Consider the following 23,896-nt stretch of genomic DNA (forward strand, 5'->3'; position numbering starts at 1 on the left):
TGTACGACCAAACTGCAGGGTTTAAAAGTTCACCGCTCACGATATATGTTCTTACACTGTGCAGCCCAACGCTCTGATGCGACCTGACTGCTTACACTGTGCATTCAAAAACCACACATCGGAATCAGCCTCATAGAGAGATGGCGCTACTCGGACTCGTCTACTCGGAAGCCAAATGTCAACAATAGAAGAAGAAAAAGGTGGAAGTGTTGATGCTCACTGTTAAGTATGAGGCTTACTAAAACATAACGTGCTGCCTTGCCAATTCTACGAGTTGCTCCTCCGTAGTTTGACTCCATGTAACACGTACCGCCATCAAGCTTCTCTCCGCTCCTATTTTTTTAATTTTTTTTCCGTTTCGTGCAACAATTTCCTTGTTTGCGCGTGCGCAGTGCGCGAGGTCATGGTAAATCGGCTCATAGCTCTGCTTCAACAGCACGATGCGCTCATGATTGCTCACGATCACTCACGAGGGCCAACTGAATTTCAAACATGTTTGATTTTCAACCGACCGTCCGATTCCTGATCGGGAGGTGGTTGTGAGAGGCGAATCGCCCCTCGTAACCCCCCGTATACTACACGACGCAGGGCGCACAATAAAGCTGAAACTCGGCCCGATCCAAAAAAAATTCTGGCACGACTGAAGAATCACCCCGAAAATGACAGAAACTTGTACAGTGTATGCCCGGCATTAGGTTGATTGTACAGTAAATATCTTACTTAGAGCTCCTTTAACAAAACATGTCTAATATTGTCAAAGCACGTGTGTAATATTTTCTCAGAGATTTAACTTTTGTGCATAACATTTTAAACATTCTTACAATGGACTTACAAATAGTCTTCAGAATATGTTTTTTATTGTCTCTTTTTCAAACATATTTAAAGAGGGAAATGTGAAAAAAACACCATGCTTTAGTTGAGTGCCTAGAAACCTTGCTCTATGGACAGTGAGAAGAAAAAACATCTTGGGGCACTAGCAGCCCCAAGATTTGTTCAGATCACAACAATCTCACTCAGTGTGAGTGCAATCCTCAAAAGCTGTCAATAACACACAAGCGTAATTCCTATGGGAGTGCTATCACTCTAAAGATCAAAAAAAGGCCAACATGTTCCATTTACAAATTCAGTGTTAACTGACACCAAGGCACAGTAGACAAGAAGTGCATGTGAAAAGCATTTTGTCTCACTTTAGTGACCCAGAAGAGGGAGCACAGCACAAAAAAACCTTTATGTTAAATTACAACAACAAAGAGCTTAAACCATCTTCAAAAGAAGGAGTCACAATCCAGTTATTGTTGGTAAAATATATTTAAATACGCTTCAGAGATACTACTTTTCTTAAATTGTTTAGTAGATCTATCCTGTCTATTTATCCTGTGCCAATTCCCAAGAAATCTAATCTTACTGTCATTGTAGGCCAAGAAAACCATTATAAAATTAGGTTTTGTAGGTGAGAAACTGTATAGTAATCAATGTAAGTTAAGCCAAAATACACAACTATGGATGGCTTTCCAAACAATTTTACCTGAAGCCGTTTGTGTCAAATGCCAAAACTTTAAATTCTCAAAAATTGATGGTGCACCTTGTAATCCTGTGTATCTTATATAAGTTTATCGCTTGTCGACTGATTTTATATGGTACAAAGTGCTCAAAACTCGGTTAAAATGTGTAAGTACGACTTTAGTTAGCGATGAAGTCGCTCCACTCAATGGTTATACGGAGCATTACGATACACTGTGTCACTACCTGATTGAACCCCTGAGCTGCCTGACTGTAATGTCGAAACTAGGAGTGCATTTATCTAAACCAGCCCACGCCCAGAGTAAGCGCTACCAACAATGAACTAATTAAGTTAATTCAATAGAAAACTTAAGTTTATTTTGGCTTTATGTTAGAAACAGGGCAGTGTAGTCCAAACAGTCTGTCCTCCCAACAGATGAATAGCTTTTCCTCTCAGGAGAGAGCTGTGTACACGGAGGGGCGGAGTGATATTACACACTCGGGAAGAATATTTAATGCGCCTTACAATCCGGTGCGGATTATGTGTGGACAAAGATGCACAGAGATATCTTAATTCACAGTGCACTTTATAATCCGATATACTTTATGGTCTAAAAAATATGCCAAAATGTACAAGTCTGCTAACTCTATGCAGTAATATAAATCTAATGACAGATATTTATGAAATATTTTCATACTTAATGGCAACTGGAATTTTTAGCTGAAAATGTCCCAGGGGGAGTAATAATCCAGAGAAGGATTTTTAAAAAAAAAACAGTTTTGTATCTCCTCTAAGATATACACATTTTGTGAACATTACAGAGAAATGAGTGCATAACAAAAACAGATATACAAAATGATGGGACATAATCTGAACATTCATTGATGCTCATTTAGTTTAAAGTGTTTTGTCCCAAGACCAACTAAAATCTAAATTGTTGCCATCTCGTCTGCCTAAAACACAAAATGGCTGGTGTTTTTGAATTGCCTGATTTAATTATTAGTATTTAGCATATGTATCCTTTTCCAATTTAGCGTCTCAAAAATAAAGAACTCTTTTAAGCAGCTGTGAGTTATTTACCAAATAACCAGCTATATTTACCCCATTAAAATATAAATACTCATATGACCCCAAAAATTGCACAAATATGTTAACAGCTGTCAAATTCCAGAATAATTAAACCAGGAAATTAACGTTAACTACAATCCACACCAGTTAATCGCAGCTGCCTAAATGGTACACGGATTCCAATGTACATGAAAAATTACAAATGAGAGAGCTCAAAGTAGTGAGTTTTTTCTTTTTATTTCAAATTTGTCAACAACTATAACAGGAAATGCCTTTATTGTGAAGTACCGGAAGTTTTTTTTTTTTTTCTTTTAGAAATTCAGAAATTATTTCTTTTGAAATAAGCCAAAGCTATTTAATAAAGAGTTCCATTTGAGAGACATCTTTAATCGTTATTATGATGAGAGTAAACACTATCAGCTTGTTATGATCCATTGTTAACCCACTTTCTGCCTACTGTCTATGTTAATAAATCAAACACACACACACCGTTTCAGTTGTGCTGCATTCTCTCAAGTGGATGCACATTTTTTCTTAACTGTTTATAAAAATTTACAGTGTTCATTGTCATTTAGACAAGGCCTCAGGCTTACTTACTGTAAATGATTGTTCAATGGTGTCACTAAATAAGAACAGACTAATTTAGAACCCGCTGTTAACTGTTACTGGCATAAACTATCAAAAAAACAAAAAGAAACAAACCACCATACAGTTAAAATGAAAGCCAGTCTTTTGTATATACTAATGTAACTGATAAGGGACAACATTAATCATTTACTCAAAGTCACAACACTTATCAACTTACTTCCCTGATTACATGAAACTAAGAATACTCACCAGACTCGAGCCACAGATCTCAAGTCAGAGTCAAGTCTCGAGTGTAAATCAAGTTTAAAGTCTGTTTTTTAGTCAGCAGCATTAACTTTTTTAAGCATTGCTGAAACTAGGCACTGTCCAGAATTAGAATGCAACTTCAAAGAAAAGCGTATGCAGATATGTGCAAACCTGATGGTTTATTGAAGGACTGCAACAATACGTTTAGCCAGGTTGAAAAGCTTAACAAAACCTGTCATAAATATTCAATACGTTCCCCTTAAAAGCAAACCCTTTGTCTGCATCAGTCAAAAGTGTAAATATAGAAAAAAAAGAAACAATTGTCTACAGAAAGACTCACCTCTCTTTGCTTTTGCCTGTCTCACTCTCCAAACAGTCTTGTGGATCTCAAAATTGTAATTTGGTGGAAGGACCTTAACTGCTTCCTGTAGCTCAGGGTCTTGGAGGATGTCATCTGGAATTTGATTGGCTACCCGGCGTGGGCCCCGGACTGGGGAGAAAATTGATTATTGTGACGTTACCAATATGAAAAACACACAGGTTGAAAAATAAAAAAGAAATAAATCTGACAGACTCAAAGGGCAGTTTTCTCAAATATAATCTACACATTCAACAGCAGAACATAAATACAGTCATGAGGGAAGATCAGATTAGAGAGAAATAACCAGATTCCCACAAATGACTGATGAGTTTAATTGAAATCAGCGAAGAATTGAACAAAACCATATTATGGGCACTGATAAGATTTCAGTTACAATTTATAAAAGAAAGACCTTTTTAAATCTACTGCCATCAAATTATCTTCCCTCACTCACTGATATTTATTGTATAAGCCTAAATATCCACAATAAGTATATGACAGACAGATTGCTTTGTATTACCCATTGTTTTTCTTTGTTTTTTAAGAGGGAGACTGTATCACTAATAGAATCATAAACTGAAATGGAAAAGAACTATGACAGGTACTTATTTATAATGTAGTTTATCCTCAAAAAACTGAACTAAAATAGAATCTGCAATCTTTGGAAAAAAAATAATTAATTTATCTTTTTGTATGAGTGTGAAAACATTTTATTTGAACAGTTTTAAAGAACAGAACACAGTTTTTTATGGAATTGCATAAGGAATTATTGTTAAGATTTTTAAAAACACAGCCCGCTCTGCATTTGTAGAAGATTGACAACCAGCATGAAAGCTGTCAGCTGAAACAATAAAAAGGACTAAATAAAAAATAAATAAAAACTTTTTCATTGTTACTCAGCAAATAACTGAAAAACATACTACTGCTGAAAACAAAAAATATAACACGAAATTAAAAAAAAAGAAGAAAATTTTGAAAACATACGATAGGAGTGAATGCTGTGATGGATTTGTGAGTTAATGCTTAAAAAAAATGACCCAATAAACCTTCAGGCAGAAACCATCAACAAAACAACGTTACAGTGGACCAAAGAGCCGCCTGTGGCCGGTCAGACAAAAGACATTTTCAGAGATGGATAACAAATCTACACCAGACTGTGTATGGATCTGGTCAGTAAGGATGACAAACTGACATAAATACAGTTGGGCCCAGGAATACTGGGCAGTGATACAATCTTCATGATTTGGGCTCTGCATGCTACCATGTTGAATTTGAAATAAAAGTGTAGACTTTAAGATTTAATTCAAGAGGTTGAACAAAAATATATGATTAAACATGTAGCAATTATAGCTATTTTATATAAACGCTCATTTCAGGAGGCCAAAAGTAATTGGACAAATAAACATAACCCTAAGTAAAATGTTACTTTTCAGTATTTTGTTGAGAAACCTAAAGTCTGGAACTCCTGGACACCATCAAACGCTGGGTATCCTCCATAGTGATGCTTTGCCAGGTCTTTATCGCAGCTGTCTTCATTTGGTGCTTGTTTGTGGGTCTTTCTGCCTTAAGTTTTGTCTTAAGATAATTAAATGCATTCTCAAATGGGTTGAGGTGTGGTCATTGATTTGCCATTGCAGAATATTCCACTTCTTTGCTTTAAAAAACTCTTTGTTGCTTTTGCAGTAAGTTTTGGATCAATGTCCATCTGTACTGTGAAGCACCGTCCAATCAACTTTGCTGCATTTGGCTGAATCTGAGTTTAATGGAGATAGGTTACATCAGGAAATGAGATTATTCAGTAAGTTACAGACCAAGCAGTTGATTTGTTTTATTTTTATTCAGACATTTCAATATACCTTCTTGAGAGGCAGGGGGACGGGCCATCCATTCTGTGTAATTGAAGTGTAGATATAAATGTCAATTTATGTTTCCTTAAATTCTGGTTGTTTAATTTCTTGATTTAACAATAGACTTGTTTAGTTAAAAGCACTTACCTCTTCCTGGTTTGGCTCCTCAGCAGGATGTGGCAGCAAAAGGGAAAAATGAGCTGCCGGTGCTGCTGAAAAGCTCTTGGAGCAAACCATTTGGAAGAAGGGTAGAGCTTTAAGGAATTATGTTTAATTTGAAGTATTGTTTTGACTGACTTTAGATTTGCTTAGTTAAAATGTTTTGTACTTATGTAAATATTTATTAGGTTTCATTTATTGTGTTGGGTGCTAGTTTTGTGTAAGTATTGTTTATTTTATTTTTTCTGATCATCCCCTTCATTGGGTCCTTCCAGCAAGACACTCAGGGTACACTGCTATAAAAGGCAGACATTGTTGTTGGTCAGGGGGGTGTTAGTGCAAGTTCTTAAATAAAGCCACCTCAAATGTAATTTACTGTCCTGCCTCTACATTCAACTTTGAATGGTCAAGTGCTCACACTGAGCAGAAAGTGAATCCCTATAAACTTCAGAATTCATCCAGCTGCATCGGTCTTTTGTCACATCAATAAACACAAGTGACCCAGCAGCATTGGAAGCCAAGCATGCCCATGCCATCACACTGCCTCCACCATGTTTTACAGAAGTTGTGGCATGTTTTATATCATGGGCAGTTCCAATTCTTCTCCAAACTTTCTTCTTCCCATCATTCTGGTACAGGTTGATCTTAGTCTCATCTGTCCAAAGAATGCTGTTCCAGAACTGGGCTGGCTTCTTCAGGTGTTTTTTTTTGTTTTTTTTTTGGCAATTCTGGCCTTTTTGAATTGGCAATTCTGGCCTGCTCTGACCCAGAGGCGGTCTTGTGGCTCTGTTCTTGTGGCAAGTTGAACAGCTTTACGGCAGCCTGATGTAAGTCCAGTGGCATCAAAAATAGTGTTACCAAGTCTGCTTATTATAAGCAATGTCTGGCTTGTTTTTTGAGTTGCAGTTTATTAAGCTTGTTTTTGTAAATGAAGTCTCTGATTTGGGAAACAAATAAGCAACGATGAACAAGAGCTCTAAATAGACCAGGTCCCGCTGCGCAACAGACAGAGAGCCAAAATAGTCTTTCCCGCAATACATTATGCTGGACCCACTGTGATCGGCTCTATCCATACGCATACACACATCTCTCTCCGTCTCTCTTCAGCTGCTTTGAGAGTAAAGGAGGAAATACACCAGACGCGTTGCGGCGTGTAAGCGCAGCAAAGCAGCATACACGTGTGACCCGTCCTATAGCTTAGGTCAGCTGTTCTTTTTAACCAGTCAATACATTTACACTAGAAGCATAGATACGTGTGTTGTACGTGCGTATTTATTCTAAGCGATGACTAAATTACATTGAAGTTCTAATTTCAGACGAGCATACGCTCCTGTTTGGCAGCGAATGGGAATACAACATCCTGTGTCAAAGTTCACTTCCAAAAGTGTCCCAAACATAATAGCTGAGTGTCAGTTCCCCCACCTCAATGTGTCTTGAGTTACACCTGTACTAATGCTGCATTCCATTTCCCTCAGAAGTTGGAACTAGGAGCCTGGAATAGCTTAACACTCGAGTTAACAGTGTTTCCATTTACACAGTTGGAAAAGTCAAGATTCCAATATGGCGACAGCCCGGAAAGGCGTCGTTTTGTTCGTAGTACCTCTTACGAACGTTGTTTAAAGCAGTACTTTCCACATGCAAACACCACCCTTATTTTGTTCAGTTGTAGCCGCTACATGTAACATGTAAGCAGGCATGGAAATGGCTTTTGTTTAATGATTGTCTGTTTTTCCTGTACCTCAACAAAAAAAGGGGTATTTTTTAAAACGTCAACATTTTTTTCTACCTCAAAATAAGTAAACAAAATAAAAAAACTTGCTCAAGACTATTTAACCTCTTGAATCTGTATTTGCAACAGCAGACGGTGACACTTTCCAATCTCTCTCAATAAACATCTTCAGTGAACACGTCAAGTCAAAACATAAAGCCCACTACTATGTTTAATTTAAATATTCCATTTTAATTTTATCGCTGAGCAGGAATAAAACAAATAATTCATAATACAATTATTTTTTGTTTAAGTTGAGCCCATGAGTACTTTCAACTTTGGGATGTTGGTCCACATTGCAGACAATCTGGACACCATGATCTACTACATCCTTCTAACAAAAAGTAGAGACTTGCTTGAGAAGAGTTACCATGATTCATTGAATAAAAGTATAAAAGGAAACGTTGTAATAAACCTAAAATACACCAGCTATAACATTCAGTGCCGGCAAAGCTGTCACACGCCAGTCTATTTCTGTACTCCAGCAACACACCTGAATCAAATAATTAGGTCTGTAGCAAGAACCACTACATGCTGAGGGTGCAATTAAACTATAGTATGCAGGTGTGTTGGACCAATGAACACGTCTCAGTGTTACAGGACATCTGCCCTCGAGGACCGGAGTTTAACGCCCTTTTATGATGGAGTAAGTATTTAATGTTTATAGAGTAAAGATTGGACATTTGAGGTATCATCCTACCACACATCATATCACTGCCAGACAGCGCTGAGCAAAAAGCACGCCGGCGAAACGGTATTTCACTTACACTGTTAATAAAACACAGGCTGAACAATAAGAGATGTGACAAATGAACGGTATAATTGGCGAAAATATTTACCAGCGGGCTTCTTGACAGGAACCATCTGCACTTCACTCGTGGACGCAGCCATGTTTGTTCACTTCTAAACAAGAAGCACGTGAGCGAGAGGAAGGCATATCCAATCGCTTGAAGAGGGAAGTCGCGACAGGCTGAGCACCGAAGTCATCGATGGCACGCAGCGCGGGACAAGAACGGCTACGTTTGCAACTTTTTGAGAAAATATAATAGAGAAATATTCACTTTTGCAAAACTCAAATAAAAAGCTACGCTAAAATAAAACAACGTTTAAATTATATTTTTTACAAAAGAAAGTAAAACGAAGACAAAACTGTAACGCCCAAAAAAAAGTACAATACATTATTTCTGATATAATTTTGCTAAGATTTTTATTTCCATTTTATATAGAGTGATAAAGAATTAAAATTGTAAAGTTTAAGTGATTAAGTAATTGATATACATGGTGTAAAATAACTCCGAAAAAACAACACATTCACCAGCTGTGTACAGATTGAACAGCTGAAACAATATAGTGAAAAATTACCTACAAACAGTGTGAAATAAAAAATCTGAAACATTATTGCATTAATTTATTTATCTTGTTTGTTTTTGTGCTTCTCCTATGTCATCTAAAATGAAGACCTCGCATGTCAGATAGGTTTGCGTCCCAGGCTGGTGCAGACAGGGACACTTGGCAGCGAGAGGGATGGAGCGGCACACTGCCCTGTGGAGGGGCTGAGGCAGTATCACTCTTCCCTTCCTCCCTGAGCGCACAGCGATCTGATCCATAGTTGGAAACCGACCAGAGATCTTCCCAGATAAGGTGTCAGAAATGTAAGCAGAAGTGAGAGCTGAAAAAGAGGCGGAATCAAAGTCCAATTTAATAAGGATGATTTGAGGAGTCTGCGCTCGTAATCTGACACCCGGAATGTCAATCCAAATAATTTATGATAATTATAGGCTTGGACGATAACGATGTGTTTTGGATGATAATTTGAGTTTGGACATCTAAATTTAAACCGCTTGTTTTTTTTCTTTTGTTTTTCTTTCTGGATTTTGGGGTCTCAGTTTACCAAAACTGATCTGAAGCCTGTGCGGTCGCACAAGTCTGAAAGAGCTGGGCGAGGGGGTTCTGCAGCGCGTCCTACCACACTGGACTTGATATTTCGGATTTGTAGGACCACATTTTTTTTTTTTTTGCACCAGTTTCCCAGTGATTGTTCACACTCCCAAGCTCCGATTGGGGTGTGTCGGACTTTTGAAGAGAAAGGAGCTTGTTGATGGTTAAAAACACAGCGGTCTGCGGCTCCAACTGAATCCACGGGAGCGCACGGAGATCCAGAGGAGTGACAGCTGACATTCTGCTCGACCAGACCCGGGATCCGCTCCAGATCGACTCCGAAAGTGAAAGGCGCAAGTTTCAAGGGCTGGAATATAAGGATCGATGAGACGCGCGGGACGCAGAACGAAATAAGGCATACACAGACCTGCAAAATGTTCAAACGGGGTAAGTCTCAAGTTTTGCTCCAGATTCAGTCTCGCCCATGCGGGGTGTTGAGACAGATTTTGTTTCTGCGTGTTCAGTTTTGGCGTAATGCGTCCTCTGCTTGTACTCCTCCAGGACATAACCAGATGTTTAAACACTGTATGACACATTCATAGGACGCCAGGCTGCCCTGCAGATGTGTTATCACAGACGTTGCGCCATTTGATGCGCATCTTTAATTTGCACAATATGCTCTGTAGGTCTGTGGGAATTAAATATTCATCTGCTAGAGGATACACTGGGATGCACTGTGTGATATTAATACAGCTGATGCCGCACTGCAGTTTATGAGTTATGCACGGATCACAAAGCTATTTCTACCAGCCTACTACTCACTCTGTTTGCTAAATCTGGTGGGGACAACTGTAGTAGATTCCCCATCCCCATGTACAAAAAAAAAAAAAAAAGAGATCGCCGAACTTTTAATATCCATGTCCCCCGGATTTATCCACATGAGACCAGACCCTTGCTTGATGGCTTTTTTTTTTTTTTTTGTCTCCAGAAGATGCCTCTCTCATTCTGGGCTTTAATTAGCCACATGAGCTGCATAACTATCTCCACAGTAGGGAGAGTAAAAAGCTCTTATAAGAATGAATTACGGTACTTCATGCCCCCACTGCGCAATTATTAGGGGATTGAAATAATAGTGAAAGTAAACTGTTTCACGTTTTTCCTGCGTCTACTTGAAACTCCCGGGTGGAACCTGGAGATCCCCAGACTCCACTTCAGCAACCACTGCGTTTAGTTTTTATATGGTCATAATACAGAATAACCTGCTCCTTTGTTTTCTTATACAACCCCTGTCAGATAAAAGCTGAATAAGTCAGTACAACCATTGGAAATGTCTCATAGAGTGCCTTGTGACATTACTACCACAAACTTTGATACACTTGACACATGCTTTTTGATTTGGTTTTTACCTATTAAAATTTGTAATGTGTGGTGTGCATTTATAGTCCTTCTGTGTGTGTCAATTACAGCTGCAAAAATTATAGGCTATTTGGCTTAATGCTTTGTGCATTAAGACACTGAAATCGTTGCCTATTCTTTGCAAAATAGCTCAAGTTCAGTCATGTTTGATGGAGAGCATGAGTGAAGAGCAATTTTCAAGTCTACCCACAGGTTCTCAGTTGGATTTAAGCCTTGACTCTAACTGTGCTAGTCTTCAACTTGAATATGCCTTGGAAGGTGAACTTTCATCTCAGTTCAAAGTATTTTACAGTCTCTAACAAAATCCCCTGCCTTATTTAGCTCCATTCATCAGCTCTTGCTTTCCTGTCGCTGCTGAAGAAAAGCATCTCCACAGCAAAATGCTGTCATCACATTACACCATGAGGATGGTGTGTTCAGGGTTGTGTGCTGTGTTGGTTGCCCACCACACTTAGCATTTTGAATGTTGCCCAAAAAAAATCCAATTTTAGTCTCATCAGGCCAGAACACCTTCTTCTACAGGTTTGCTGTGTTACATATGGCACACTGCAAACAGGACTAATTATTGCTTTATTTAAACCATAGCTTTGTTTTTGCCACTCTTGAATAAAGGGCAGACGTGTGGAGTCCATGATTAATAGTTTAGCGATCAACGGATACATTAACGTTAGCTGTGGATCTCTGCACCTGTTGTAGAGTTACCCGGATATGCTTGTCTGCATCTGATTGACAATCTCCTTGCCTGGCCTGTCAGTATCGGTGGACGGCCATGTCTTGGTTGGTTTGTAGTGATGCCATAGGCCTTTCATTATTCGGATGATGGATTGAATGGTGATCTGTCAGATGTTCAAAGATCATTGTATTGTTTTCCCCATTGATGGTGTATTGAGCAAGGCACTTGCGTCCTGGGAAGGCTGCAATTTTCCCAGCTCAAATCTCACAGTCCCTTGAGCTAGACCTTTATCCTCAGAATTCTGCCTGGGTGATGCACTGGGGGAGCCCTCTGCTCCCTAAGGGATGGGTTAAATTACATAACTTCCAATGACAAATAAGGATTTTGGTTATTATTATATTTAAAAACTGACCCTGTTTTAAACTTCTCCACAACGTTATATCAGACCTGTCTGTTGTGTCCTTTGGTATGATGCTCACAGATGTTCTTGACCAAACCTCGCCTTCACAGAACTGAGACTGAATCAGGCATTAAGTGGACTCCATTAATCAATTAGGACATCTGAAAGCATTTGATGTTACCTAGGATTATCGGAAATTAAGGGGCTTGAATACTTTCTACAGTTAAGACACACTTTTAAGATTTTTCTTCTGAAAAATAAAATTATAACCTTGCTTTGTTTGCCTTCCACCTCATAAGATATGCACCATATACTGGTCTTTCACATTTAATGAAAATTTAATTCATCAAAGTTTCCGGCTATAAAGAGACAAATGTAAAAAAAAAAAAAAAAAAAAAAACGGCAAAAGGGGTCATTGTTTTTTGCAAGGCTCTGTTTATACACAGAAAGATACATCTTCAGTAAAGGTCATCTGTGACAGCTGTTCCAACTGTCACACAGAGACAGGAATGGTAAAGGGTTTCTGTTATTCTTTTTAATATTACTTTACATATTGATTAGTGAATAGTTTAGGTTCATCTCTTTAAAATTGTTTTCATTAGTCTGACACTTTAGTTAACTATTTGCAGTGCACACATTTAGTTAACTTTGTTTGTCAGTTCTCTTGTATTTTGTTAAATGCAACAAATTAATTTTCTTCTTTTGAGTTACCAGTTTCCTCTGGCCCGGAAGCTGAAATCATACAGATGAGCTCCAGCTGATGGCTGTCAAATTTCATCAGCGGGTCGTTCCATTTGTTTGCCAGAGTAAGGGGAAATTTTGCCTTTAGTTTATTTAATTTTACCATTTCTTTAATGTATCTTCTTTTTGGTAACTTAGTTCAATAGTAATATTTATCCAATTTAAAGATTTAGTTATGTGCTGACCAGTATTTGTTTAAGTTCTTGTGTGTTTATCTACCCCCTGTGTGTGAATTAGCAGTGGTCTGATCAGCCACTATTTAAGTTCCCCCTCATGTCTTGTTTGTTAGGTCAGTTTTGTGCTTGAGTTCTTTGTGTTACTACTTGAGTTGTAGTTTGTTATGTTGACCTCAGTTTTTGGGCCCCAATTTATCATTTTTGTATAATTTTTGGATTTTTGTAATAAATTAAGAATATAATTTTTGAAATTTCATCAACGTCTCTTTGGCTGGTCTATGTAAAACCTTCACATCATCATAAAATACCCACAAATTGTGGCAATCGGATTTATTTAGGGTCTCCTGTGAAAGAAACACTTCTATTTAGAGTGTGTTTGTTTTTGCAGAGTGCCTGCGGGGCGAGGGAAAACATGTTGGTTTTTTTCTTGCTGCCATCGGATTGATTATTGCTGTTTCAGCTGTTGAGATAAGGCACACAATAGTGATGACTGCTTAAAGCAATGACACCTGTGAGAGAGAATGCAATCCTGCTTCGTCAAAGCTTCACATTTGGGATGTGAAGCTTCTAAAAAAACACGGTTTCACGGTTCTGGGCCATTAATATTATGATTTAAAATGTTAATGTATAAAATTATCAAATTGCTTTTAGTTAAAACAACCCAACATCCATTTTCAAACTGCATTAGCTTAATATAAGTGACGGGTGGGGCTGCTTTAATTTCTACACCTTGAATATAAGCATTTTCATGACTGGAAATATTTTCAAGCAGTCAAACTAGTATTATTATTATTATTATTATTATTATTATTATTATTATTAATCTGTAAACTTTTTTTCCTGTTAAACTTTTGATGGGTGAACAGACATGCATTCTTTTGCAAGTAAAAACAAACCGATACATTTAATACAGCAAAATACATTTACAAGAATTATGATAGTGTGAAAAAATAAACAGCATAAAATGTATCTGATATATTTATGAAAAGACATTAATTAATTAGGTTTTATTTATTACAACTTGCCAGCAAGCTCACAGCTTGCCAAATTTAGCTTTAAAGCAGTGTCACCTTAGGGTGTTTTCACAGCAGAGCGATTTGATCCAAATTAAATGAATCAGTCCGCTTTGTTTTTTTGGGGGGTATGAAAGCTTATTTGTACTGTAGTGTGGACCCAACAAGCCAGAAAACATGGTTCTTGGTTTGTTTGCAGATGAACCCCAGTCCTGTGCCTTTCAGGCTGTGGTGTACGTTCGCTCACCTGATTTCCAAGAAAAATCCGACATTAATGATGTCTCTTTGTCATCCATGTCTTTACTTGGGGCGCACAACATTCACTGTAGTTCTTATTTTAAGATTTGGACATCGCTGCAGCAACAAACAAATCTCTTTGTATTCAACAATTGAACATTTCACTTATCAAACACTTCCTTTTTGATGATTTCCACTTGCACAGTTTACAAAAAAGATAGAAAAAGTGCAAGACTAGCCAAAATGATTGAGAGAAAAAGACAATTTGAATCAAACAGAGGAACACCTGCTCCGTCCATCTCAGTTGAGTCCTTGTGCAACACACTTCTCCTTTGCCTGCTGCCAGTGGATGATTGCATGGCAGCTTCGCTTCTGTCAGTCTGCCCCAAGGCAGCCGTGGCTACAATCTAGTTTACCACTGTCAGCGTGTGAATGGGTAAATGACTGAATGTAGTGTGAAGTGCTTTGGGGTTGTCGGACTTGATGCATTGCTATAAGTGCAGGCCTTTTACCAATTTACATAGTTTGCTGCTTCATTTACTGCTCATCCTGGGCAGCTTCTTGTGATGGTGCCAAAAAGAAGCTGTGGTTCTAACGACATGGTGCTGTATAGGTGGCTAGGTCAGCAACATGAGGGGAAGGGGAATGTTACATTACCCCCCCGCTCCATGCAGCTTGAGAAAACTGAGCACTTCTGCACTATTCCTTACATCTCACTGGTTATGATGGAAAGTGTTAGCTGTTCTGAAACCATAGCTTTTGAAAACCTCAGCTGATCTTGATATTTAATCTTCATTCTATTCAGATGTCAGCTGTGCACAATATAACATTTCTTAATATTCAAAGGATGATACATCATCATTAACAGTTTTCCACTAAGATAATCTCTCACAACACACATTTATTTCAGTGCTGATCGGTAAATAAAGAACAGACAGGTGCGGGTCCAATTGGCATGCCTCATCCCCGCTCTGACCAAGGCTTTTGTATGTAAATCAGCTGTTTTACCCCCCGTGCATTCCAAGATGAATATAAATCTCGTAATTCAAAAGAAATTATTTCAAAGCGCTGGTTTCACCAGTCTGCCAAATATGTTCTGTATGCCAACGAGTCTGAGTCTATAGCAGAGAAGCAGGGATGCGTCAGCTTTGGCAGGAACAGTGCAGAAGTTCTCTGGTGAATCTGAATTTTTTTGCACCTGAAATAACACGTTTTATAGAAAGCCAGGATGATGCATCATGAGCAGCAGCCGCTGTGACAGATCTGCCATTCACAAACACATACAAGGAAAGCATCATGTTGCAGCTCTTCTCAGGATGTGGCGAGCTGTGCCTCCTTATCTTTTTTACTGAAGTGCGCATGCAGGTTTTGTAACTATCTACTGGGTTACACTCTGGTGCAATTCATGTACCAATCCATAAATAAAAAAAAATCTGAACATCTAGAGCATATGCGAGTCTTTCCTATCAGTCATTTAGAGAACATTTGAGTGATTCTACATTTTGGTGTACAGATCTATATTTATGTATCCATGCAGGCACACATGTCAGCTCTATCTCTGGCTCCACGTCTATGACTGCTTCTGTTTCTTACTTTCACAATCTTCCTCTCTCTCGCTCTATATATATATATATATATATATATATATATATATATATATATATATATATATATATATATATATATATATATATTTTTTTTTTTTTTTTTTTTTTTTTCAAAACCAGTCAGCCCAGACTGGGCACAGGGGATGATCTGTCAGAGCAGCTTGCAGACGGAAAGGACTAGATGTCCACTGAATTTACTATGCTGTGTCGTGCTGTAATTGCAGCTACATGTTAGTCAGGATTATTGTAAGGAGCTCAGCTAAAGCATTTTGCTCTGCTAAGACACACCAGAAGCACAGGGTGACTTGCATAGACAGGTAGTTGATTTATGGGTTTAAAAAGCAAGATTTGAATCAACCTGTGTGTGCATTTATTGCATCGGAAATTCTCATTGTTTTCATCTTGTTTTGACCCAAAAACTGAGCTCTGCTGACCTGGTAGTCATATATCTTCCTATCCCCATTGGAGCAGGTTTCCTTTCATTCAAGAAGAGCTCAAAAATCAATTTGTGAAGGCATAAAACATGCTTAGCAATATGTCTGTCGACATGAAACCACCTCTATTTTTTATACACTTACATCATTATTGCATTGTGATGCTATTTCAAACAGAAACTGCTTCTATCCCACTTTTGATGATGCTTAAAGAGGAATTTCACTAGAGAACACAGAGAACTGGGTCTCATTAGGCCCTGAAAGCACAAATCCTACAGCAGCCTGAATGCTTTCTAGTCTGGATTCTGCAAAACTTAGGCATAAAGCTAGGAGAAATTCACTTGAATTGATCCTTAAATGTTGAATATGTCATGAGTTAAAGGCATTTGTTGTTTCAGAACTTTCAAGGGGATTGTACATGTAAGAAAAAAGGATATTTATTGCAGGTTTTCAGCTTGTAAAAATTAAAACAAAGGATAATAAGCAAGTGTACAGTGCATTGATTGCATTCATAGACTTTTTAAATCGATAATTTACCTTCACAAGATAAAATTTAAAGTAGATTGAAACCTAAACAATCACCAATATTCAATTGTATGTGCTAGAAGCAGCTATTCTTTACAGATTTTGCATTTACAAGCCAAAAAAAAAAATTAAATTTGTCTTTCCATTATCTATTCCAATCTTCTCTTTAACTCACAATAGTTTTCTACAAGACTTGGGTCTTAGCACTGAGTGCTATGAAAAAAGGTTCATTTTGTGTTATGAACTGTTTCTTTGTTGATTTGTCAGCGTGTTTGGGTAATTTTTCATGCGAAAGATCCAATAACAATCTATTTTCAGTTTTATTTACAATGTCCGAGTATTTCAGTGTATATCAGCCATTTTGTTGCTGAAGTTTCCTTTGTTGAGAAGAGCAGAACACTTCTGCTTTACTTAAATCACATGTTTTTAACTCTTTTTTTTTACCTTGTCTTTCATGTTTAGAAAAATTACTAAGAGAAATGGGCACTGTGTTAGATCATATGTTTATACCAGAGAAACAGAAAGTCGTAGATCACCAATTAAAAGTTCCTAGTCACTCTGATAAATTTATAACAAATAAAGGTATTTAACTGTTTGAGTTCAGTAATTAACTAAGGATTTTGAGATAAAACATGGGACCCTCTCTCTTTGTGGTATTAAGAAGATGAAGCGGCATATCTTCCAAAAAGTGAAAAGACTATAAAAATGGGATTTTTATAGATCCAGAAATCAATAGGGCATAGAATGGAAATGGGAAGAATCACATAAAGATTTGACACATATACTTTGGTGAAAAACACTTGATAATATTGTAATTAATCAGGAACAATACCTCAAAATCAGCCAGAATGTGCCAGGAGAAGCCTGATCCTTTTATCGCTAGATCAATGGAATGTCTATAATACGTGCAATATGTTCTCTTTGTTCTTTTAAATGGAAACGTAACGACTTGTAATATGGACTTTATTATCTAACTGTGTTTAATATCATAAGCGTAGTGGGCACAGGGAAATGGGGACTTCATAGTCCCACAAAATCAGTGTGAGACCATCAAAATGTGCGCGCACACACACACACACACACACACACACAAACACACACACACAAAGATGTATAGTATGTTTGATTTTTTATTTTTTTTTTATGTCAGGCTTTCAGGATAAGATTAATTTGGAAACATGTGTTCTCTAAAATAATGAATGTGATAAGCACTTATAATGGAATGCAGCTCAAAGGGAACCCAGAAAAGTGAAATTGCTCTCCAGATTATTAAAGATTATTACAGCACTTTGAATTGTCTTGTTACTGGAAAGTGCTATATAAATAAACTTGTCTTGCCTTAAAGTCTCATGTTTACAAATATGTGCGTTCAAATCAGCAAATATATGACTAGTAATTAGTGGAAATCTTTAAAACTCATATCATATACCTATATTTCAAAAGCAAACAATACAAACAGATCAGTCTGTTCCTTTACCTTCCACCTACAAGGATTGACGATGGTGCAAAGATAATTACTTGTAGTGATAGGAACAATTTTGGAAGCAGCTGTAAATTGATGCATAACTTATAGAAGAAGAGCTCTTCTTGTTTTTTTTTTTTTTACATATTTGCTCACAGGGTTGGATGGTTTGTCATTAACAATATCAGCAGAGCAAATACAACACAAGATAAAAAACACCTGTGGCTTTGTAAAATAAGAGCGTCTCTGAGCCTCAAGCTTGATTTTTATTTTTATTTTTTTAACACAAGGAGGGGTTTGCCTAATAATCATTTCGTGCTCTGGTAATAATTCCAAAGCAAAATATGGATCTCATTAAAGCAAATATTTGCCTTTCATTAACAGCTGACATGTCTGTTTCCCAAATGGAGCCACAGACAGTGCTTTCAAGCAAACCTAATATTTCTAAATGTTGACACAAACTTGCACAAGCACAATACAAAAGCCATCTGTCACAGCTTGTTGCAAACTTTCAGCCATCATAAAGGCCCAGAGAGACTTGCGTTTAAAAGCGTAAGGATTCTTTGCTCATTTTATTGCTGGCCTAATCCTCTCAGAGCCTCGGAATGTGCCATCACTCCCTGTCAGCTTCGCACCGTCGTACTTTTCGGCGTTAACTCGGGTTTATGTGCAAGAGTGAGGGCCAACAACTGAGTTCGAAAGGAGAGGAGGTTTGAAAAGAAGCGGAGAGGATAATGTAGAGGGGAGCAAAAATATAAACCTCAAAGTGATCCCTTTAAATCTTTCTAAGCCGCCTGAAAAATAGAAAGTAAATCTGAGCTGAAAGTTGACGTTTCTACTCTAGTCTGACACTTGTTTAGAAGTGCAAATCTTAAAAAACCTTCTACCCCTCTGTTGAAAATGGTAATCAAAACATCAAGTAGATGCATGGGGGTACACAGGTACACACAAAAAAGAAACAACTTTTCTTTTTTTTTTCCTCTTGCTGGAGCTTTGATGCTGTAGGATGGAGAGGGGAAAGTAACTGAGTGATTGGTATTCCAGAGATCTGTCTTAGAAAACATAGAGTCTAAGATAATTGACAGAGAAACAATCATTGGATAGCTGAGTCACATTTAATAGACGGCCAGACAGTGCACCTCGGCTTCTGTCAGTGAATTCAAAATGTCTCATTTAGCCGAAGAAGATTCTTGATACCCAAAAGCCATTTATTTAGCACACAATACTCAGGAGTGTTTCTGGGGGAGATAGTGGCACTTTTTGATCATACTTCTCCTAACAGAAGATGGCATATAATTAGTAGGTATGCGAGTGAGTGTGTTTCTGTGCAGTAAGCAGCAGTGACTGGTGTGAGTGTCCCACTAAGCTGCATTTTACTTCTGGGAGCCATTTCACGCTTCCCTTTCAACCATTTCACGATGAATTAGGTCGCAAGGGGTCAGAGTTCAGAAATGGACGCAGGTGAGGACCCAAAAAAAGAGCATTTAAATTCCTGCAGCATTTGGATTTGTAATAGAAGTCAGGGGTTAGAATTTACAAAAAGTGCACGGGAAAAAAAGTATTGCTGTTTGGACAAAAGAAATCACCTGATTTTTGTGTAAATGACATTTTCTTTCCCTTTGTTGTGGAAATGAGATGCAAGGATGGTCATTAGTGGATGATAATGAGGTGAAGGAGACAAACAACCTAAGCCCCGTTGGTTTTTCTAATATTAATAATTAATTTCTGATTAAGTGGCTAATTGGAGTTTAAAGGTCAATGTCAACTAGAATGCCATGGATCTTTAGGAAGGTGGGGGGAGAAGGTCCAGGAGACTGTTGACAGTAATCCCAGGTGCTCTCCTGTTACAGTGACAGCTCTACTGCGTCTTGAGGTTTCCTCCCCAGGCGACACCTTTGTGTGCTGAGAACAGCAGTTCAGCTATACCAGCACCTGGGCTTCTGACCTTTTGGCATTGAGAACATGAAGTGGCATATACTCCAAAATGGGAAGTGGCTAAGAAAACTGAATTATTTAGAGATGCACCAATTAATCTGCCAGAGAGCAGAATTAGCCAATTTTCATTTGACTGGCTCTGATTGGTAATTGCCATGTCAATCTTCATCAAATGCCACAAAACTAAGAACCTTTACCATTTGATTAACTTTTTTTTATCCAGCAGGATACAGATGAATTATGGGGCTGGGTTCATAGATGGGCTTTGAAAGGTGTACACATTTATTTTAAATTATGGATTTTTATAGATTAGCTTAAAACATTTTTCAACCTTTGTCCACCATTTTTGTGGCATGTAGCATAGCCTATGCAATAAATCTGTTAGGCAGAAAAAAGAAAAAAAAGAAAAAGAAAAATCTAAAAATAGAAGGACGAAAATTGCTAACCTGGTTAGTAAGTGTGAAAGCTAATTATTCGCCGAAACAAATTTTAAATCACTTTTAGTATTTAGACATCTTTGTAAATGCATCCTTAATTTTTTTTCTCATATAACAGTCGATTTTGACCCAAAACCTTCTAGGAGTCCCTTGTCATCTAAAGGTATGTTGGCTTACAATTGTTAAAACAGATGGATGTGGCACCTTCCGGCATTTAGAAATTGCACCAAAGGATGAACGAGACTTGTGCATGTCCACAGTTATGTTCCTGATATCTTGACTGATTTCTTTTGACTTTCCCATTATGTTACACCAAGAGGCAGAGTGTTTTAGGTGTGCCTTTAACACATCCACAGGTGTGTCTCAAATCAACTCAAACGTTGTCAGTAAACCAGAAGCTTCCCAAGACTTGACATCATCATCTGGGCATTCTCAAATTGCCTAAAGGCATAGTGATCCTAGTGTATGTAAACTTCTGAATATGAAGAAAGTAATACATTACTGTCAGATATAATCATGTCATGATTCTGGCATTTAGCAAATACAGTTAATTTTGGTTACTTCAACAGGCCTAAAATAGGTAAAAGGTTATTCAGATTTCATGTATGACAGTGAGGGGAAACAAAGCTTATATGTCTTTTTATATAGTGCATGTAAACTTCTGGTTTCAAATGTATTTCTTTCACAGCCCTCTTCATAGATCTTCCCCGTGAAGAACATCATCATGTTTCTAGAAGACACCTCAAGGCTTTGGGTCAAAATCAACTAGTATTTTGAACTATTTATAATTTAATCCACCATTACAAAAACCAGTTCCATCTGAACAAAACTAACCACGGGACACAATGCTGCCTCGGCAATGTTCCACAGGTCACAACATCCTTCCTGAAGGTTGAGGGAGATTTTAGGAAGGATTACATATTTTTTTTATTTTGTTTATTTTTGAAGGTAAGGTGTCTGTCTTGCAAGCTCACATTCCAGCCATAAGACAAATAGGCCTACAGCAGATTGTTTTTGACTTTTATTAGAACTTGTTGGAAATCCTGCTGGTTGCTTGAGAGACGACTGATGTGCAATTCCAACGTGGCATCGCGCATGCCAGTGTGAGAGCAAGCCTACAGCATTACATTTGCAAATTTACACTAGCCAAATATTATAATTTTTTTACGCTCAAGCCACTTTTTAATTTTTTTGAAATTCTGAAAGAGGAGACTTTGGGAAGTCTGCAATTGTAACAAGTGTTCCAAGTATTTTGAACATCTCGTCGCTGGAAAAACAAATGCATCAACTCCTGCTGCTGAATACAGCCCTGTCATTACGTATATATATATATATATATATATATATATATATATATATATATATATATATATATATATATATATATATATATATATATATATATATACACCTTTTATTTGAATTTAATTTGGATTTTATAACACTACACTGAAGATGCACTGGCTGGCTGGAACTTTCTAGCAGGCAAAGCAATGATTCATTGCTTATTATTATTCTGATTATTGCCACTCTTCACCACACTCCAGTTTGAGCTTTTTTTTTTTCCCCAAGATGTTTATTGTGAAAATATTAGCTCATTCAGCCTCCTAAATGTGCCCATTTATTATTTAAAAAAAATGTAATTCCTCCATGGACTTCATGGCATATTTCAAACCACTCAGATGGAAAAAGGATGACTGGAGGAAACAACCATCATCCCTCCTTTTCTAAGAGTCTTCTCTCCGGCTGTGCTTCTCCCCACACCACCAGACCTGGCCTCGTCATTTCTGGTGTTAATGAGACAGGCTACTGTCACAGTCACATCTTAGCTCAGTTCATGTAATATCTGGCATGACTTTGTTCCAGATAATGCTATGCGGGCCTAGGCATCTGTCATGACTGTGGTTGACTTTTAGGGAACACTCAGTGCTGGCAATTGCTTCAATGCACTGGAATTAATTTTCCTTTTCAAGGCTACCTTTTGTGGTTTGGCATCTGCATAGCCACCTAAATAAAATGAGACCAGCAGATCAATCTAGCTGATCATTCTAATTTTGAGATGACACTGACTATTCCATGCATTGATAACCCTTTACATTACGTTTTATTAATTAATTAGCTTTACATTTTGCCATGTTGCAAGTTTCAGTATATTTTATTGGGATTTTATGTGACAGAGCAACACAAATTAGTGCACAATTGTGAGGCGGACTTTTTTTTTTTTTTCATAAACAAAAATCTGATACCCCTAAATAGTAAATGGACTGAATCAACATAGCACTCTATTGTCATACTGATCGCTCAAAGCACTTTGAGCCACATTCACCCAGTTGCACTTGCAAACAGGCCCACATCCACAAACCAATAGGCAGATTGCTAGGTAACTTTGGGTAAAGTGCCTTGCCGACATCGACATGTGACAGGAAAAAGCTGAAATCTAGCCCACAACTTTCAAATTGCAAGACAACTACTGTTCTCACTGAGCAATAAATAAAATCTAACACAACAAACTGCATTGCGAAATACCCTAATTGCTGAAAGAGTCCACCTACGTAGATCTTAATCTCAGTACAATTGTACATTTTAGGAGTCATTCAGATCAGGGTTAGGTTATGAAACCTTACCCTGAGTTTTAAAAATCTCAGAGAACACTGTTCAGTCCATCATTTAAGAATGTAAAAAGTACGGTACAACTGCAATCTGCCAAAACATGGCTGTCCAACTGAACTGGCAAACCTAAGAAGAAGAGAACAAATCAGATAAGGAGCCAGGAGGTTCATGTCACTAGTTGCATGACAGGCAGCTCAGTTGGTAGGACCACTAGTAGTCACACTTTATACAATTCTAGCTCTTATGGAAGAATGGCGAAGGGAAAACCATTGTTGAAAGAAATAAAGTCACAAGAAAGTCCTATTTGCAGTTTGGCACAAACAGTGTGAGAAACACAGCAAACATGCTGAGGAACCAAAACTGAACCTTTTGATGTTATGCAAAACACAATGCTTGGTGAAAAACTGGGATGGCACACATCTCTGTGGTAACACACACACACACACACACACACACACACACACACACACACACACACACACACACACACACACACACACACACACACACATTAAAATTGAATGGGTGTGAATGCTTTTGCAAGGCTCTGAATCCAGTAACATCATCATCATTTTTATGTATTTAATGTCTAAAGAAAGAGTCTGGTATTATGCGACAGCTTAGGAAGAGTAAGGGGATTTTCTATAGAATTCAAAAAGATGAAGAGTAGAATGAATAAATAAAAAGGCAGAGCTCAGAGAGAGGGATGGAGTTGTAGTAATTACAAAATATAGGCCAAGGTCTTCTACATCACCAATCTTTTTATATGCAAATCCATGACAATTGTCTCAGAATGGTAATAATTGTAGGCACT

General features: G+C 37.7%; 2 protein-coding genes across 2 annotated transcripts in view; one reads left to right on the top strand and one right to left on the bottom strand.

Annotated features, from left to right (window-relative positions):
• Nucleotides 1–8,508, bottom strand: part of dph1 (diphthamide biosynthesis 1) — a 92,081-nt gene extending 83,573 nt beyond the window's left edge. Inside the window, exons 1-2 of the mRNA XM_036149522.1 lie at nucleotides 8,378–8,508; nucleotides 3,744–3,893 (exon numbers count right to left, since the gene is read on the bottom strand). Coding sequence (XP_036005415.1) covers nucleotides 3,744–3,893; nucleotides 8,378–8,429 — 202 coding nt within the window. The 5' untranslated portion in view covers nucleotides 8,430–8,508. The remainder of the gene's footprint in view (nucleotides 1–3,743; nucleotides 3,894–8,377) is intronic.
• Nucleotides 8,509–8,997: 489 nt separating this feature from the next.
• Nucleotides 8,998–23,896, top strand: part of rtn4rl1b (reticulon 4 receptor-like 1b) — a 230,701-nt gene continuing 215,802 nt past the window's right edge. Inside the window, exons 1-2 of the mRNA XM_012874592.3 lie at nucleotides 8,998–9,190; nucleotides 9,425–9,863. Of these exons, the coding sequence (XP_012730046.2) occupies nucleotides 9,851–9,863 (13 nt within the window). The 5' untranslated portion in view covers nucleotides 8,998–9,190; nucleotides 9,425–9,850. The remainder of the gene's footprint in view (nucleotides 9,191–9,424; nucleotides 9,864–23,896) is intronic.

This window comes from Fundulus heteroclitus, chromosome 18, assembly GCF_011125445.2.
Source record: "Fundulus heteroclitus isolate FHET01 chromosome 18, MU-UCD_Fhet_4.1, whole genome shotgun sequence".
In the NCBI taxonomy this organism is placed as follows: Eukaryota; Metazoa; Chordata; class Actinopteri; order Cyprinodontiformes; family Fundulidae; genus Fundulus; species Fundulus heteroclitus.